General features: G+C 46.7%; 1 protein-coding gene and 1 non-coding gene across 2 annotated transcripts in view; both read right to left on the bottom strand.

The window, feature by feature from the left end:
* Nucleotides 1–305: 305 nt before the first annotated feature.
* LOC111949341 (huntingtin-interacting protein 1) overlaps nucleotides 306–17,396 on the bottom strand; it is a 41,358-nt gene continuing 24,267 nt past the window's right edge. The window contains exons 8-31 of the mRNA XM_023966433.2: nucleotides 16,789–16,929; nucleotides 16,426–16,483; nucleotides 16,188–16,263; nucleotides 15,792–15,926; nucleotides 15,371–15,471; nucleotides 15,021–15,093; nucleotides 14,677–14,860; nucleotides 14,412–14,500; nucleotides 13,885–14,001; nucleotides 13,465–13,566; nucleotides 11,974–12,168; nucleotides 11,721–11,868; nucleotides 11,428–11,514; nucleotides 9,330–9,437; nucleotides 8,890–9,026; nucleotides 5,408–5,518; nucleotides 5,180–5,238; nucleotides 4,898–4,991; nucleotides 4,523–4,623; nucleotides 4,183–4,288; nucleotides 3,054–3,177; nucleotides 2,844–2,905; nucleotides 2,650–2,767; nucleotides 306–2,524 (exon numbers count right to left, since the gene is read on the bottom strand). Coding sequence (XP_023822201.1) covers nucleotides 2,514–2,524; nucleotides 2,650–2,767; nucleotides 2,844–2,905; nucleotides 3,054–3,177; nucleotides 4,183–4,288; nucleotides 4,523–4,623; nucleotides 4,898–4,991; nucleotides 5,180–5,238; nucleotides 5,408–5,518; nucleotides 8,890–9,026; nucleotides 9,330–9,437; nucleotides 11,428–11,514; nucleotides 11,721–11,868; nucleotides 11,974–12,168; nucleotides 13,465–13,566; nucleotides 13,885–14,001; nucleotides 14,412–14,500; nucleotides 14,677–14,860; nucleotides 15,021–15,093; nucleotides 15,371–15,471; nucleotides 15,792–15,926; nucleotides 16,188–16,263; nucleotides 16,426–16,483; nucleotides 16,789–16,929 — 2,537 coding nt within the window. The 3' untranslated portion in view covers nucleotides 306–2,513. The remainder of the gene's footprint in view (nucleotides 2,525–2,649; nucleotides 2,768–2,843; nucleotides 2,906–3,053; nucleotides 3,178–4,182; nucleotides 4,289–4,522; nucleotides 4,624–4,897; nucleotides 4,992–5,179; nucleotides 5,239–5,407; nucleotides 5,519–8,889; nucleotides 9,027–9,329; nucleotides 9,438–11,427; nucleotides 11,515–11,720; nucleotides 11,869–11,973; nucleotides 12,169–13,464; nucleotides 13,567–13,884; nucleotides 14,002–14,411; nucleotides 14,501–14,676; nucleotides 14,861–15,020; nucleotides 15,094–15,370; nucleotides 15,472–15,791; nucleotides 15,927–16,187; nucleotides 16,264–16,425; nucleotides 16,484–16,788; nucleotides 16,930–17,396) is intronic.
* Nucleotides 11,246–11,361, bottom strand: LOC111949984 (small nucleolar RNA SNORA16B/SNORA16A family). Its single transcript, XR_002875431.1, has one exon. It is a non-coding gene; the product is annotated as a small nucleolar RNA SNORA16B/SNORA16A family (small nucleolar RNA).

The following is a 17,396-nucleotide window of genomic DNA, read 5'->3' on the forward strand; positions in this document are numbered from 1 at the left end:
AAGGGTCATAATAATTATCCCCATTTTCCCCAGCGCATTACATCTCATAGAATCCTTAGAAAGAGTACATGATGAGATAACCCGCCCCATTCCTCTCGTAGGACGCTATCTGGAAATAGCCTACGAGTCTCTCACTTAATCATTTGAATGATACATTTTCCTAATCACTTAAGGGTTCATGAATTAAACATGAACTAATTAAATATTCATGAACATTTCAAGGACTTGCAGCAGCTTGAATTGAAAAAATTGCAGCAGCTTGACCAGTCCTCATTGAAGTGAGCAAAATAACTAAACAAACAAGCTTTGGTCATATTAATGAGTTGAAATATTTATTTTAAAAACTGAAAAAAGAAAACAAACCCACATACATAGTTTTTAGTATATCATAAAAAGACATTATTTCAAATGTTATTTTGAGTACTGTTTTTCTCATCGACTACAGTGAGCGGCAGTTTGAAAGGCTGGCTGAGCTGGTTGGACTACAGACACAAACCAAAGGGTGAGAGGTTAATAACCAGGAAGTAGTGACGGAAGTACACCGCTAAATCYTCATTAAATACCCAGTGTCACAACTTTTTATATAAAACAGCCAAAAGCAGAGCAGAATATTAAAAACTCAAAGGGAATTAAGACACACAGGAAGACAAACTCAAAGAGCATCACACACAGAGAAAGTATGCTATGATTAAACCAGATCTGGGTCCAAATAGGATTCATACATTTTTGAATTGCATTGCTTTTCATTGAGCCTGACTGGAGTGCCAGATGGGCGTGTTTGAAGCACATTTGGGACTATTTCATTGGTTCCATTGCGCCAGGCAAGCTCAAGAGCAGCTAAAGTATTTCAAAAGGAAAACAAATACTGGATGACCCCCTACTAACCTAACTCATTGTGTACTCGACAACATACGATGTTCCCATTTCTTTTCATAAAGCCAGATTGAAGAGCACTAGTGTCCACTGGCAAGAGAGAGGTGGAGGAGAATTCATGACGAGTCTCTGTAATGTAGTAGCTCTGCTGTGGAACACTGCCCTCTTGTGGCAATGTTACTTATTGGACAGGTCTAGGTATACCCTCCCTGTTTCAGTTTTCTTCCGTTTGGTGCCTAATGAACACGGCCCAGGTGTTATTGCTATTGTAGACAGATGGTGACGGAAGTTGTCGGTTTCTCTGTCTAGGCTTTACAGCTACGTCGTCTGGTGAAGCTGATAAGAACCCAGCAGTGTGGGTGTGTAGGGCTGCATTCCAATTCCCTGCCTTTCTGCTTATTACTTGCTCACTCCACCATATTTCTTACACCATCTTTCTTAAGTCCATTCCTTTCAAATCAATGAGGGGGAGACCCTGGGGAAAAAATTGTAAATTATCAGACAGCAGCTTATGGAAGTCCATTTTCCAGCTACGTTACAGAGACCAGGAAGCTCAGAGCCACACAGCCAATCAACGGTCCGGCATGATCAGGGTCGTGTTCAATAGGACACGGCGTAGGATACAGTTTTGCAAAGGAAAACAAAAAAGTGTTTCTTATTGGACACGTTCAGGTAGTACCTTTTAGATTCACTCCGTTTTCTTCCGTGGTGTGCCTAATGAACACAACCAGGGGTTCAAAGCAGCCCCAGAGCATCACACACCACTTCAACTTCAGCAGCAGTCCTCTCTGGCTGGTCAGACACACCACACTAGTGTCCTTAGAGAACCTAAACCCCATTCATTTCAACAGACAGAGCTCACTTCAGGGCCAGATCTATTTCTAGTGTATCATRAGGGTAGCTGGGTGTATAAACAGTCAACTCTAATAATAATAATAACAACAACAGTCATCATGGTCTTTAAACCAGGAGGCGAAAAGGCAAAAGTCTGTATCTCGGTGGGCGTATAGCTCAGACGGGGTTTGGGTTAGAGAGGTAAAAGCTCACAGTGAGAGGAAAAAGAGGACCCAGGAGAAAAGAAAACTGGCGAGGGCAACAACTCTACGACTTAGAATAACAACGCAACAACTGTTTAGTGGGAGAAAAACACACGCGCCTGTTTTCGTTGCACTGATGAGACATTGGGTGGGCAAGGGGTGGGGTCTAACTGACAATCAGTCAAGTCTCCCTCTGATGAGGGATTGGCCCTTGTGCAATGCATTGTAGGATGTCTGGTTGTGAAGAACTTGTGCTCGTGGTGGGTCGCTCCACACACACACTAGTGGTGCTCCCACTGGGACAAAACGAACCGTTGGTAGAAGACAAAGGATCCATCAGCAGGTGTGCTATTCCTCAACAGTCGAGGGGGAGGGGCCAGGGAGGTAGTCAATCCATCCCCCGTCACTTTCCCTCCTCATCACTGTCCCATTGGAAGCCACCGGGAGCTAGAGGAGCATTTTTAAAAAAGCACCTTTTTATTTGGCTTTCATAAAAATAAAAAATAAATAGGAAGAGAAAGACTGAAGAGTGTATAAATGGGGCAAGAGGCAGAGCGAGAGAGAAGTCAGTCTTGTGGTTGAAGGAGTGGTGGGGAACAGACCTCAACCTGTACCTGTGAGGAGAGTAGAGGGATATTAGACTGGGCTTCAACACAACCAAAAGGCCAAAAATAAATCACACAACCGCTATTTCTGCCATAGTGCCTCTGAGTAATCATGTTGAGACACACATACGCACCTTCATCCTCCTCCCCCCAGCCCTCGGCCACCCCGGCCAGCTCGTAGTGCTTCTTCCTTAGCTCTCCTAGACGCTCTCGCTCCTTTTGCAGCTTTGTCTCCAGCTCTAGAACCGAAACCTGACAACACACACAAAAACACAGTTTACTTAGACCTGTAACACACACACACTCAGCCACCCCACATTGCTCTTACCTGTGAGTCCATCTCCTGCCTCTTGATCTGAGTGAGGGTCATACTGGAGAAATCCATGGTGTCTGAAGCACACAGTCATAGGAGAGAGAGAGGGGGGGAAAGGAGGGAGAGAGAGAGAGAGAGAGAAAGAAATTCAGCATTCAGTCACAATACATGTCATGTTGATCTCTCACTGTAAATCCATGGCCACACTAATGTTAATCCACTCACCTTTTTCCTCGATCTGGGACTTCCCGGACTTGGTGGAGGCTACAACTCCGGCGGTGGCCTGTGTGACCCCTTTGGATGCCAGCTTCAGGCGGCCCAGGTTGGCGTTGTCTTTGTCTGCCTTCACCTGCCCAACAGACCAGAGAGTGGCTGGGTTACCAACATGAATGGGTCATGGGTGTGTCTTAAACACATGTAGAGATATGGTTGACACACCAAGTGATGAGAGAGATGTAGGTTGGCATATGTACATCCGGTTGTGAGTGAGTGTCTCACGCACACATGCACAGTTTCAGTTACCACATGGTAAAGTGGGTGGGGTTTTATCCTGCCTGTTTGGCCCTGTCCGGGGGTATCGTCGGACAGGGCCACAGTGTCTCCCGACCCCTCCTGTCTCAGCCTCCAGTATTTATGCTGCAATAGTTTGTGTCAGGGAGCTAGGGTCAGTCTGTTATATCTGGAGTATTTCTCCTGTCTTATCCGGTGTCCTGTGTGAATTTAAGTATGCTCCCTCTAATTCTCTCTCTTTCTCGGAGGACCTGAGCCCTAGGACCATGCCTCAGGACTACCTGGCCTGATGACACCTTGCTGTCCCCAGTCCACCTGGTCATGCTGCTGCTCCAGTTTCAACTGTTCTGCCTGCGGCTATGGAACCCTGACCTGTTCACTGGACGTGCTACCTTGTCCCGGCCCTGCTGTTTTAGACTCTCTCTCTACCGCACCTGCTGTCTCTAAAGCTGAATGATCGGCTATGAAAAGCCAACTGACATTTACTACTGAGGTGCTGTCCTGTTGCACCCTCTACAACCACTGTGATTATTATTATCTGACCCTGCTGGTCATCTATGAACGTTTGAACATCTTGGCCATGTTCTGTTATAATCTCCACCCGGCACAGCCAGAAGAGGGCTGGCCACCCCTCAGAGCCTGGTTCCTCTCTAGGTTTCTTCCTAGGTTATGGCCTTTCTAGGGAGTTTTTCCTAGCCACTGTGCTTCTAACATCTGCATTACTTGCTGTTTGGGGTTTTAGGCTGGGTTTCTGTACAGCACTTTGTGATATCGGCTGATGTAAAAAGGGCTTTATAAATACATTTGATTGATTGATATCATTACACAAGAAGTACCGTCTCACCTTGGATGCAGCCACCAGCTGTGCAGTGCTGGCTGCAATCTCATGCGAACACACCATCAGCTCCTCGTACTTGCCCTTACCCTGCACCACAAGGTCTGCTGCATCTCTATGGGAAACATTACGCAGAGCATTATGGGTAATCTAGTACATCATGCTACTATTTCAACGGTTATAGGCTATACAGTAGGGGCTGGAGTCATGTAGTCAGGGAAAACCTCTGGCCTAAATGAGTGTATTCCAGAATACCATGGTGTTGTGGAGTAGTAACAACACTGCTGTAACAGGGCTCCGGTGCAGTAATACAAGGTTACGTTAGAAGAAAAAGTGTGATACTACTTACACCATGACTGTGGCACCCCAGCCCACGGCTTTGGAGGCTGAGATCAGGCCTTCAGTCCAGCGAGAGTTCTTGACATAGAACTCCTTCATGGATGCTGCCCCCTGGTGGAACGAATATATTATATTGGAATATACACTGAGTGCGCAAAACATTAGGAACACTGAAGTTTCCCCCTCCATGTCAATGAGGGTGAAGCAGCAGTGGGCGCACTGAGCAGAAGCTATATAGGCAGCAAAGAGGGCACCAGCTACATTTAAAAAATAAAGCACATGCGCATAAATCTCTGCATCAATAGCCCCGGCAAGTCAGCCACTCCGTCCGTATATTATATTATTATACATTATGATGCACATATGATAGGTTTCTGTTTCTCACCCTGCCACTATCCACGATGTCCCTTTGCAGATCTTTGGAAGACAGAACGAGCTCTTTGATGGCCTGCATCAGGTCTGTACAGGAGGCCAGGATCCTATGGGGGGCGATAGAGGACACATTCGTTCGGCAGCTCCACATCTTGATCTGAAACGTTTCACTCATTTGAAAGTTATGTGATTCTCAAAGCCAGGGTCGTGTTCATTAGGGCACGCCATGGAAACGTTTTAAAAGGGGACAAAAAAAAAAAATGCTTTTCTTACTGGACATGTCCAGGAGACTCACCTCTCGTTGACCTCCATCTTAACCCCTGTGTCGACTGCACGCGACTTGTTGAGCATATCCTGTCAATGTAATAGAACAAATAGAGGAAATTAGACACCTTTTGGTTGATACTACTGTAAAATGAAACCAGAGGGTTCTTTTCACACACACACACACACACACTTTTGTTTTTGTCTGGATCCTCCTTGGTGATGATGGTGACACACACACACAAATTGAGCTGGTTACCTCTATCCTGGCGGCTGCTGACTCCACGGCGGCTGATGTGGCAGCCATTTCCTGCTCCACCAGATCTCCCAGCTCCCCCTGCTGCAGCTCCAGACCCCGAGGACGCAGTTTCTACAGACCAGAGAGACGGCGAGAGAAAAAGTGTGGGGGAGCTGACCTTTGCCTGAAGGTCAAATTCTAGTGTTGTGATTTCCCCTCCACGGGTCACATACTTTGTTGAAAGAATAAGAAGCACTGAGACTCATCTTATCATGATGACATCCCCTGGTTTAAATGTGCACAAATAGGCATTATGAAGACGTTGAGGTTCTCAGAATGATTGCAGGGTGTGGACTTCCACTAAATTTAGTAGACCTATGTCACAACCATGTCAGAGAATTTCACAACCATGGCAGGTCAGCACTAATTCTTCTTATAAAGCATTAAATCATAAAACTTCCAAGTGACATGGCAAGCGAGAGCCCATGGCTAAGCCATAAAACAAACAAACAAACAAACAAACAGTGGTGGACGCCAGTCCCCAACAAATGCTGCGACCTAACCAGTGGCGTAGTAACATTTTTCTAGGTGCCGCATTGCAAAATAAATGTATGACGTCACTGTTTCTCAATCAAAGTTTGTACGGACGTAGACCATTGAATAATACCATTTTAAAATAGGCAGAAATGCATCATCTGCCTATACCAACACATATTGGCTCAAATACATACTGTCAATTGTGAATGATAATTCCTCTGGTTTTATCAGTGAAACACCCAAGCTGCATCTGCATGCCAACCATTTGATCTCAATCAGTTTCATGGGAATGTGAATTTCGATCTTCTACTTTGAGCAAATATACGAGCAGATTGTGTTAACGTACTACAGCATACACTATACATACAAAAGTATGTTGAAACCCATTCAAATTAGTGGATTCGGCTATTTTAGTCACACCCATTGCGGACAGGTGTATAAAAATCGAGCACATAGCCACGCAATCGCTATAGACACATTGGCAGTAGAATGGCATTACTGAAAAGCTCAGTGACTTTCAAAACTCGTCAAATGTTTGCCCTGCTAGAGCTGCCCCGGTCAACTGTAAGTGCTGTTATTGTGAAGTGTAAACTTCTAGGAGTAACAACGGCTCAGCCACAAAGTGGTAGGCCACACAAGCTCACAGAACGGGACCATCGAGTGCCGAAGCCCATAGCACGTAGAAATCATATGTCCTCGTTTGCAACACTCACTACTGAGTTCCAAACTGCCTCTGGAAGCAACATCAGCACAATAACTGTTCGTTTCCATGGCCAAGCAGCCGCACACAAGCCCAAGATCACCATGTGCAATGCCAAGCGTCGGCTGGAGTGGTGTAAACCTCAACGCTACCTGCCCCAATGCATAGTGCCACCTGTAAAGTTTGGTGGAGGAGGAATACTGGTCTGGGGCTGTTTTTCATGGTACGGCCTAGGCCCCTTAGTTCCAGTAAAGGGAAATCTTAACCCTACAGCATACAATGACATTCTAGAAGATTCTGCGCTTCCAAGTTTGAGGCAACAGTTTTGGGAAGGCCCTTCCCTGTTTCAGCATGACAATGCACCCATGCACAATGCGAGGTCCATACAGAAATTATTTGTCGAGATCGGGGTGGAAGAACTTGACTGGCCTGCACAGAGCCCTGACCTCAACCCCATCAAACACCTTTGGGATGAATTGGAACGCCTACTGCGAGCCAGGCTTAATTGTCCAACATCAGTGCCCGACCTCACTAATGCTCACGGCTGAATGAAAGCAAGTCCCGCAGCAATGTTCCAACATCTAGTGGAAAGCCTTCCCAGAAGAGTGGAGGCTGTTATAGTGGCAAAGGAGAGACCAACTCCATATTAATGCCCATGATGTTGAAATGAGCTGTTGGACGAGCAGGTGTCCACATACTTTTGGTTATGTAATGTAGCTGTATTTTGTTTCAATTAACACAACCATTCAGTAAAATCATCCTAAAATGTAATAAGAAATGACATGTTGTTTTTGGTCTAACACTAACGTTAAACTATGCTATTAAATTGGGTCTGTTGTGTAGAATACTAATTAATCATTAAGTGATCTTGCCAAAACATTTATTAACCTTTGATCTAAACTTTATTAAACAACCCCAATTCTGAGGAGTTTTGCTCCGGTGCGGTACGGCAGCACTAGAACCCTGGACCTAACATTTTCTGGAACTTACACTTACGGGAAAGAAAACAACCCCACCCTCATTATTACCAAGACAATAAACGGGATCAGCAGTTTCAGCAGAATAGCAGAGTTTGCTCCTCATCTCAATAACAGTAACTGATTGAGTAAGTACTGTTGTGACATACCAAAATTCTTCTATAAAATGGTGAGTTGGAGACGAGATTTGTACTCCTGATCATCCAGATTCCAGCATCCTCCAGCTAAGATTCTAGCTACACCAACATTCACCATGGACAGAAAAGGCCTGGTCTGCTCTGTCCTCCTGTTGCTGTCCCTGCTCCAAGTATCTTCAGCCATCATCAGAGAATTCCAATCAATCAATGAACTGAGAACCATAGAGTTTAGCCACAACTATCCACGTCACGGTCTCAAGCTGCTCTACTGGTTCGTTCAACAGCTGACCATCCATGCCCGCACAGACGCCATTTCTGTTGGTTTCAACGCCGGCTGGAATATGGCTTCCATTCCTTTGGGAACACCGAGAGGCTACTCCCAGCAATTAATTTGACCACACGACTCTACTTTGCGGTGGGCAACCTCAATACAATAAGCAACCCCGGTGCTAGCAGCCTGCCAAATGATGTTGTTTATGATAACAGACAACCCTTTACTCCCGAGAAGAACATGGATCGGATCATTGTTAAGATCCCCTATGACCGGCTCGTTGTGGAAGACATGTACATTACGCAGGACCAACCGACAGCCATCCGGGGAGACGAATTCTACGACCAGGCAAATACCTACAAGATCAGTGTCGGCCTCTTGAGAGAGAGAGGCAGACAGAGAGATATCGCAGCTTTTTTGCGAGCGGCAGGTTATGTTGCTAGAAACCAGGGCTGAAAGCAGATTGATATCCTTGCCAGTAGGTATAGTACAGATTGCTAAGAAATCTTTTGAACATGTAGTCAAATTATGATTGTTTGACTGTTCTTTTTCAATTGTGATTCTTCTGATGAGATGCCAAGTGTTTAATGACAACCTTATTGTTTACTTTCTGTAGTTCACTTTAAGATCAACTGGACATGTAGCCTATTCTAGTTTATACATGAATCCCTCCGTCCCTGCAGCCTGACTGAGGTTTTCATCAGTATCAACGTAAGTAACCTCCTCCTCCCTTTAACTCGCTAGTAATTGCGTAATAATCTCATGTTTTCATGAAATCAAATGACTGTAATTTGCACCTAAACTGTACTATGCACTCACATTTACTCTTAAGAATAAAGCAATAACAACAAAACTTGTATGACCATAAAGACTGGACTGACCTCTGCGGTGGCCAGGATGCCATCCAGAGCTGCCCTCAACGTTGCGCTGTCTGCCGTAGCCAGGCTTTCCTGCTCCTTCATCTGACCCAGCAGGGCCAGGGCTTCAGCCCCACACGCCTTCACACTGTCTGACAACGCTGTGGAAAGAGAGGGGGGACAGAGAGGACGGTCAGAGATGCACACACAGTACGGAGACTTAGAGGAACTGGGTGGCTAACTGCTATCCTGGTCCTTAATCTGTAGGGAACCAGGTAGGGAACCAGGCTATCGTTGCCTGTCTGCGCATTATCAGTACTTCTCTAACAGATGTATATAGGGACGTAGTGGTTTTTATAAGACATGGATCAAATCAAACTTTATTTAAAATCATGGAGCATTCCTGTCCTGGATGTGTGAGTGCACATTTCAGTTGAGAAGACACAGGGACAGCTCACACTCACCGTCCGCTTGCTCCACTGGCACCATGTGAGAGGTGGCACTGCCCTGAACAATGGTGTCGCCCACCAGGTGGGCAAGATGGGTCACTGCCCGCACCAGCTCCGACACACCTGGAGAACCAAGGGTCAAAGGTCAAACTGATATAAAGTCTATATACAAATCAACAGGATATGCTACTTTTATATGAAGTACTTGAAGGCTGTAATGCTGAAAAACACTGTATTTGAATATAAATAAGCATTTTACCACAGCACCAGTCAAAAGTTTGGACACACCTACTCATTACAGGATTTTTCTTTATTTTTACTATTTTAGAATAATAGTGAAGACATCAAAACTATGAAATAACACATATGGAATCATGTAGTCACAAAAAAAGTGTTAAACAAATAAAAATATATTTTAGACTCTTCAAAGTAGCCACCCTTTGCCTTGATGACAGCTTTGCACACTCTTGACATGTCACGCCCTGACCGTAGAGAGCTTTTTATGTCTCTATTTTGGTTTGGTCAGGGTGTGATTTGGGTGGGGATTCTATGTTCATTTTCTATGTTTTGTATTTCTTTGTGTTTGGCCMGGTGTGGTTCTCAATCAGAGGCAGCTGTCTATCGTTGTCTCTGATTGAGAATCATACTTAGGCAGCTTTTTCCCACCTGTGTTTTGTGGGTAGTTGTTTTCTGTTTTGTGTCTGCACCAGACAGAACGGTTTCGTGTTGTTCCATTTTGTCTCAAGTGTTCAGTTTAAATAAATAATCATGAACACTTACCACGCTGCGCTTTGGTCCGATCCTTCTTCCTCCGACGACCGTTGCATGGCATTCTCTCAACCAGCAATGATTGTCCCACTAAGCACAAACCAGATGGGATGGCATATCACTGCAGAATGCTGTGGTAACCATGCTGGTTAATTGTGCCTTGAATTCTAAATAAATCACTGACAGTGTCACCAGCAAAGCACCCCCACACCTCATCCTCCATGCTTCACGGTGGGAACCACACATGCGGAGGTCATCCGTTCACCTACTCTGCGTCTCACAAAGTCACGTCAGTTGAGTCCAAATTTGAGATTTTTGGTTCCATCAGACCAACGGACAGATTTCCACCAGTCTAATGTCCATTGCTCATGTTTCTTGGCCCAAGCAAGTCTCTTATTATTGGTGTCCTTCAGTAGTGGTTTCTTTGCAGCAATTCAACCAAGAAGGCCTGATTCACGCAGTCTCCTCCTGACAGTTGATGTTGAGATGTGTCTGTTACTTGAACTCTGTGAAGCATTTATTTGGGCTGCAATTTCTGAGGCTGGTAACTCTAATGAACTTATCCTCTGCAGCAGAGGTAACTCTGGGTCTTCCTTTCCTGTGGCGGCCCTCATGAGAGCCAGTTTCATAATAGCGCTTGATGGTGTTTGCGACTACACTTGAAGAAACATTCAAATTTTCCGAATTGACTGACCTTCATATCTTAAAGATGGACTGTCATTTCTCCTTGCTTATTTGAGCTGTTCTTGCCATAATATGGACTTGGTCTTATACCAAATAGGGCTATCTTCTGTATACCAACTCTACCTTGTCACAACACAACTGATTGGCTCAAACGCATTAAGGAAAGAAATTCCACAAATTAACTTTTAACACGGCACACCTGTTAATTGAAATGCATTCCAGGTGACTACCTCATGAAGCTGGTTGAGAGAATGCCAAGAGTGTGCATAGCTGTCATCAAGGCAAAGGGTAGCTACTTTGAAGAATCTAACATATATTTGATTTGTTTAACACTGTTTTGGTTACTACATGATTCCATATGTGTTATTTCATAGTTTTGATGTCTTCACTATTACTGTTGTAGAAAATAGTAAAAATAAAGAAAAACCCTTGAATGAGTAGGTGTGTCCAAACTTTTGACTGGTACTGTATATATATACACATGTCCTTCCCGTTAATGTTGCCGAGTTAATTACTGTCAAACTGCACAGAGACCGTCGGTGGCTACCTTTTGACCTGCTACACAAGAACGACGACGGCTTCAATAGGTGCCTGAAAGTAGATTGCGTGTGTGATGGCACAATGCTGACTAAGGGAATGAGAGAGAAGATCTGCGTCTGACCTGTGTTGTCTGCCAGGTAGCCGTCTCTGGCAGAGTGAAGTCTGTCCATACAGTCCAGAGATGCCTGACACCTGGACGCCAGGTAGTCTACACACAACGAGGGTACACAGTGAGGGGGAGGCATCTTCCATCATACAAACACACCACTATGAGGGGACATCATCCTACATCACACACACACACAGCACGGGTTTCACAATGTAGCATCATCTCAGACGGTCGGACGGACAGACAGGAACAAAGCTGGAGTCAGGTGTGCATAAGACAGAGGTTGGAGAGGGTTAGGGGCTGACCTGCAGAGCTGGTGCAGCTGATGTGTGCTGGGTCGTCAAGCTGGGCCAGTGAGTCCTGGACTATCCTCTCTGCCTCCTCCACAGCCCCCTGTAGGGTGGACCAGCGGGCTGCCACCAGCTGGCTCTCCAGGGCCTGCTCCCTGCTCTCCTATCCACACAGGGTCAGTGAGAGAATCAGATATCACACACGCTCACTGACAGGCTGAAACATTGGCGCACACGCACACAAACAGCTACCTCCCCTGAAACACACCTTCTCATTGAGTTGGTTCTGTAGGGCCTCGGCAGTCTTCACTCCACTTTCCCTCTCACTGGCCAGGCTGCTCTGAACACGCTCTAGCTCCTCCCCCAGGCCTGCAATCTCCTCCTCTTTCTTCAACAAGGATCCCGCTAGCGCCACCTTCTCAGATTCCACAGTCGAGAGCTGCGAACTGAGCTCCTCACTCGACTGAGATTGAGAGACAGAGAGAAGGAAAGTGAGTGAATTGGCAATTGTCAAAGATCCCAGCCACCCCAGTCATAGACTGTTCTCTCTGCTACCTCATGGCAAGCGGTACCGGAGCGCCAAGTCTTGGACCAAAAGGCTCCTTAACAGCTTCTACCCCCAAGTCATAAGACTCCTGAATAGGTAATCAAATGGCTACCCGGACTATTTGCATTTTCTCCCGCCCCCCAGACCCTTTTACGCTGCTGCTACTCTCTGTTTATCATGTATGCATAGTCACTTTAACTATACATTCATGTACATACTACCTCAATTAGCCCGACTAACCGGTGCCCCCGCACATTGGCTACCCGGACTATCTGCATTGTGTCCCACCCACRACCCGCCCCCTCTTTTACGCTACTGCTGCTCTCTGTTTATCATATATGCATAGTCACTTTAACCATACCTACATGTACATACTACCTCAATCAGCCTGACTAACCGGTGCCTGTATATAGCCTCGCTACTGTTATAGCCTCGCTACTGTATATAGTCTTTTACTGTTGTTTTTATTTCTTTACTTCGTTCACCCAATGCCTATTTTTTACTTAAAAATTGCACTGTTGGTTAGGGCCTGTAAGTAAGCATTTCACTATAAGGTCTACACCTGTTGTATTCGGCGCACGTGACAAATTAACTTTGATTTGAGTGGGGGGGAAGAGAAGAAACAGTATGATACACATACAGTATTTTAGGATCGTACCTATCCCTGTGTTTATCTGCTGAAATTAACAACAAGGCTCACACACTATACACTCCTAATACCACCTTTTTAATGGTGACTACGCCCTAAGTGCTATGAGATATGGATATGACAACTGCCATTCTTCTACTCTCCCTCACCTGTTTGTGGGCACCCTCCTGAGCATGCGAACAGGAATGTGAATGAGAAGCGGGAAGAAAGAGTTTGTAAGTGAAATGTGTGACAGAGTATGTGTGTGAGGACAGGAGGGAGTGGTTGTGTGAGGGAGAATGAGAAAAGAAGGGGGTAGGGCGAGAGAGAAGTGAGTGTGTTGATTCAGAAATAGGGTTGACAGGAGTGAAGAGTGGTAGGCCTACACACTGTCGGGATCACGCTCCACACAACCCCCTCTCCACACACACACACAGATGGGCAGAAGAGTAACATGGAGTTGGGGAATGTAAAGATAGAAGACAGAGTAAAGACYATGTGAAGGTGTCAGGGTGAGGTCAAGTGGAGTAGAGTGGAGAGGACTGTACTGTTGGGTGAGTGTTTTTGGCTAGAGAGTTGGCCACCTGTTGGGACGAGGCCATGGTGCTTTTCAGGGTGTCTAGCTCCGCCCTGCTGGAGATCAGCTCCCTCTGCAGCTCCTGCAGCTGCTCCACCTGTTCCTGCTCCTGAAGGGGGACAGAGGCGGGAGAGATGGAGAAAGGAGGGGGAGAGGGAACAGAGAGCGATGTGGGGGGAGAGAGATGTCATCTGCTAGGTCTCCATCCCTACATGTACAGCAAGGCATCTCAGTTACACAACGAGATAGAGAGAGAAGATTTAAATGTAGTGTAGTATAAAGAAGTTAAGTATATTACATTTGAAGTCATCTGTGTCCATGAAAGCGAGAGAGAGAGAGGGGGAAAAGAGATAGAGAGAAACGGTTGAGAGAGAGAGAAAACAGAGGGCGATACAGTATTTCAGGACAGTGTGTGCCTTGCCCTCACCCGTCTCTCCGCGGCCTCCTGGGCAGCCTTGACCTTCTCCTGCATCTCTCTCCTCACGCTGTCCACCTCGTCCTGAGCCGCRCGCGCCACCGTCATCTGACGAGTCACCTCCGCATTCTAAAGCCACAAACAGAAAAACACAAGACGTTTTAGGGGAGGGAAGAGCTTTTAGAATTACAAACAAGAAATCTGGAGGAAACGTGTGAGCATTGCTGCTAGAAGTGTATTCTCCATAGAAATGTTGTAGTACAGAATGGATAGGGGGTCCCTGTTCACACCCTACTCCTGGCCCCTCTCCCTTGGCCCAAACACCTCTGATGTTTGCAGATTGCTAAGTTGGAAGCAATATGGTGAAATCTCCACCACTACACTGTTCATACTTATCCAGACCCTTCAGATCTGCAAACAAGGGTTCGGGCCAAGGGAGAGGGAGCAAAAGGGCACTGGCTGAGAGGGGTAGGAGTCAGCCTGCACCATGAGTCTGAGGGTTGAGGTTCTTTGATCGTAAGGGGTCTGGATGGGCCTACCTTCCTCAGCAGGTCAGCGTGACTCTGCACCAGCTCTGTGTACTTCTCCTTCAGCTTGACGTAGCGCTGCTCGTTGGCCACCGCTTTCCCTGAGACACACGGACAGACAGCGCTGTTACTGTCACAACAGTCAGAGGGCTGAACACACGTAAACTAACAAAACACATGTCAAGTGGTATAGATTGGTACTGGAGTGTCGGATGGTAGTGGGTAACTGCTAGAAGGTGGAGTTGTGCAGATGTGCCCGGGTTGTTTCTGGACTCACTCTCGATCTCGGTGAGGCTTCGCTGCTCTTTCTCCGTGTCCTCTTTGACCCGGCGCAGGTCGTCAAGCTCCGCCCTCAGGAACTCGCTCTCTCCCAACGCCTGCATCCTCAGGTGGCTCTGCTCTGCTAGCTCCGCCTCCAGCTCATTGACCCGCCCGCGCAGCGCCTGGCACAGACGCCCACTCTGAGAGAAAGAGGCAGAGCGAGAGATGGAAAGKGAGAGGAGYGACAGAATGTTATGGTTCAACAGTGTGTAAACACACTGCCTCAGAAGTTCAGGCATTATGGAGAACTGGCTCTGTAGTGGCTCAAGTGCCTCATTAAACCTCCTCCCCCCTCCTCACCTCCAATCTGAAAGACTCCAGTTCCTCCCTGAGGGCCTGGATCTCCCGTGTCAGCTGCTCGATCAGGCGGTCCCTAATGGAAACAGGACAGGACAAGGTCGTGTTCATTAGGCAAAGAAACAGTAGAAAACGGGCCAAAATAGAAAAAGGACTAACTGGACGTGGCCAATGATAAAAGCGTATTTTCTGTTGCAAAACGTTTTGGTACGGTGTGCCCAGGCCATACCTCAGCTGCAGGGCTTTCAGTTTGTCACACAGTTCAGACCAATCTATACAGACAAAGGATATCCTACAAATGTKAAATTCGGTCATCCAGAGTGCAGCCAGTTTGGTTCTGTTGTCTTTCTTACTTGTCATCCTTGCGCATCCCGTTCTGATTGTTGAAATTGAAGGGGTCCGTGGCGGCGGACGTGCCAAAGAGGTCGTCGAACCTGGGCTCTACCACAGCAACCTAGTCGGAACCAACACAGCAAGACAGACAGTCAGCCAGCCAGCCAGCCAGTCGTTCTATAGGCTTTAGGTTTCATTAGGTTAAGTTGACAGACACAGATATTGTACAACTAAGACTGAGCACAGAAGTGGCACCGTTTGTAACATGCCATATTCTGWAAAAAAAAAYAAYWAMATATATATATATAAATATTACATGCCACAGGAATGGGATAAGTTTGAGTCACCGAGCGCACAAAATTCATCTTTCACACACAATATGGCATGTTACAAACGGCGCCCTATAAGAAAGCAGTAATGGGACATGTTCCGATGCGCTACCGGCTGGACGGGGACGTCGGTATCCACCAGGTCCACCATGTGTTCRGTCTCGGGGGAGGACGACTCAGCCGGGATGACTACCACCGGACTGATGTGCTCCGACAACGCCGACGCCCGCAGGAAGTTAGGTGGGTTCTGACAGCGGAGAGAGAGAGAGGGACAGAGACACACACACACAATTAATCAAATTGTATTTGTATAGCACTTAACCCAAGTAGCTGAACAGCAACCTGGGCCCAAATTCCTCAAGAGGAAGCAAGGGCAACAGAGAAAATGGGAGACGACGTGCATGTGCATGGGTGTGAGCYTGTGTGAATGATACAGTATTTACTTGATAATACACAGCAGAGGTCCTGTCTAATCTACAGGCTAGTTCAGGAGGACTCCAGGCCTTACCTCGGGTAACTGTGGGATCTGAATGAGCCTCTTGAAGTACTGCAGGTTACTGGAGCGGTAGAACAGACTCTTCAGCCTAGCAGAGACAACACACACACTGATGAAACACTCCGCCTTCATCATCACACCTTCAGCACTGCAGGCGATAGAGCACTATGCGCCCTGGTCAAAACTAGTGCACCATATAGGGAATAGGGTGCTATTTGGGACACTATCCATGACTTGTGCGTGAACTCACTTCTTGAACTGCTCCTGGAAGCGGTCTCTGTGGCCCTGGAGTGTGTCAGCAGGAAGGCCTGGAACAGACAAACAAACAGATCAGAGTTTTGGAATGTGTGTGACTGTGTGTGTGTGTGTGTGTGTGTGTGTAACTACTGAAAATGTGTGTGTACTACAGTGCGTGTGTACTAAGGTTTTAGCCATTTCCTAACCCCATGATATGACCAGGAAAAGTATGTGAATGATGTGCCCTTGGAATAGCCACAGGTTTTCTGGGACGGTCACAGGAAAAACTGTTGGCCCTAGATTAGTAGTCAAGTATGAGGTATTCAGGCTGTCACTCTGCCATTTGTCCAGCGGGGGGCGTGTGTGTTGGACTCACAGGAGTGCAGCTTGAAGAGCAGCTTGACGGTGTAGTCGTACAGGTGGCTGCTGTCCAGGATGACCTGGATCAGGGGAGCCAGGCGACACTGGCCCGCCGCTGTCACCGACACAGACCGTGACATGTCCAGGGAGCTGAACACTGCAAGGGAGGACACACAAACATATCTGTAATCATCTCGCTCTATTACTCTCTCACACACATACAAACACTAGTGACTGTCACACACACAAAAAAGGCACACACTGTTTGTGCACGCAGGTGGTTAGGAACCYCTGTTCTAGACTGAATCAACCAATGAATATGTACTCCAACAGTATCTCTTTCTTCCTCTCTCATTACAGCTCTCTTTCAGTCGCTCCATCGCCTTTGCACTCCCTCCCTCCCGTTCTGATGCCAGTCCCTACAGACCCAGTCGTTCCCTCCACACAGAGGTGTGGTTTCCTGTGCAGCCAAACCCAGACACACACGCCTCTCAGCTCCTGGGTGACGTGATGCTTTAGCCCGCAAAACATCTCTCCTGATGGGAGGCAAAGTGTGTGTGTGTGTATGATGGATGAGAGGAGGAGACAGGGTAGAAATTAGTCCTACTGAGTGTTGGAGGAAAT

The sequence above is a fragment of the Salvelinus sp. IW2-2015 genome, linkage group LG22 (assembly GCF_002910315.2).
Source record: "Salvelinus sp. IW2-2015 linkage group LG22, ASM291031v2, whole genome shotgun sequence".
NCBI classification, from domain to species: Eukaryota; Metazoa; Chordata; class Actinopteri; order Salmoniformes; family Salmonidae; genus Salvelinus; species Salvelinus sp. IW2-2015.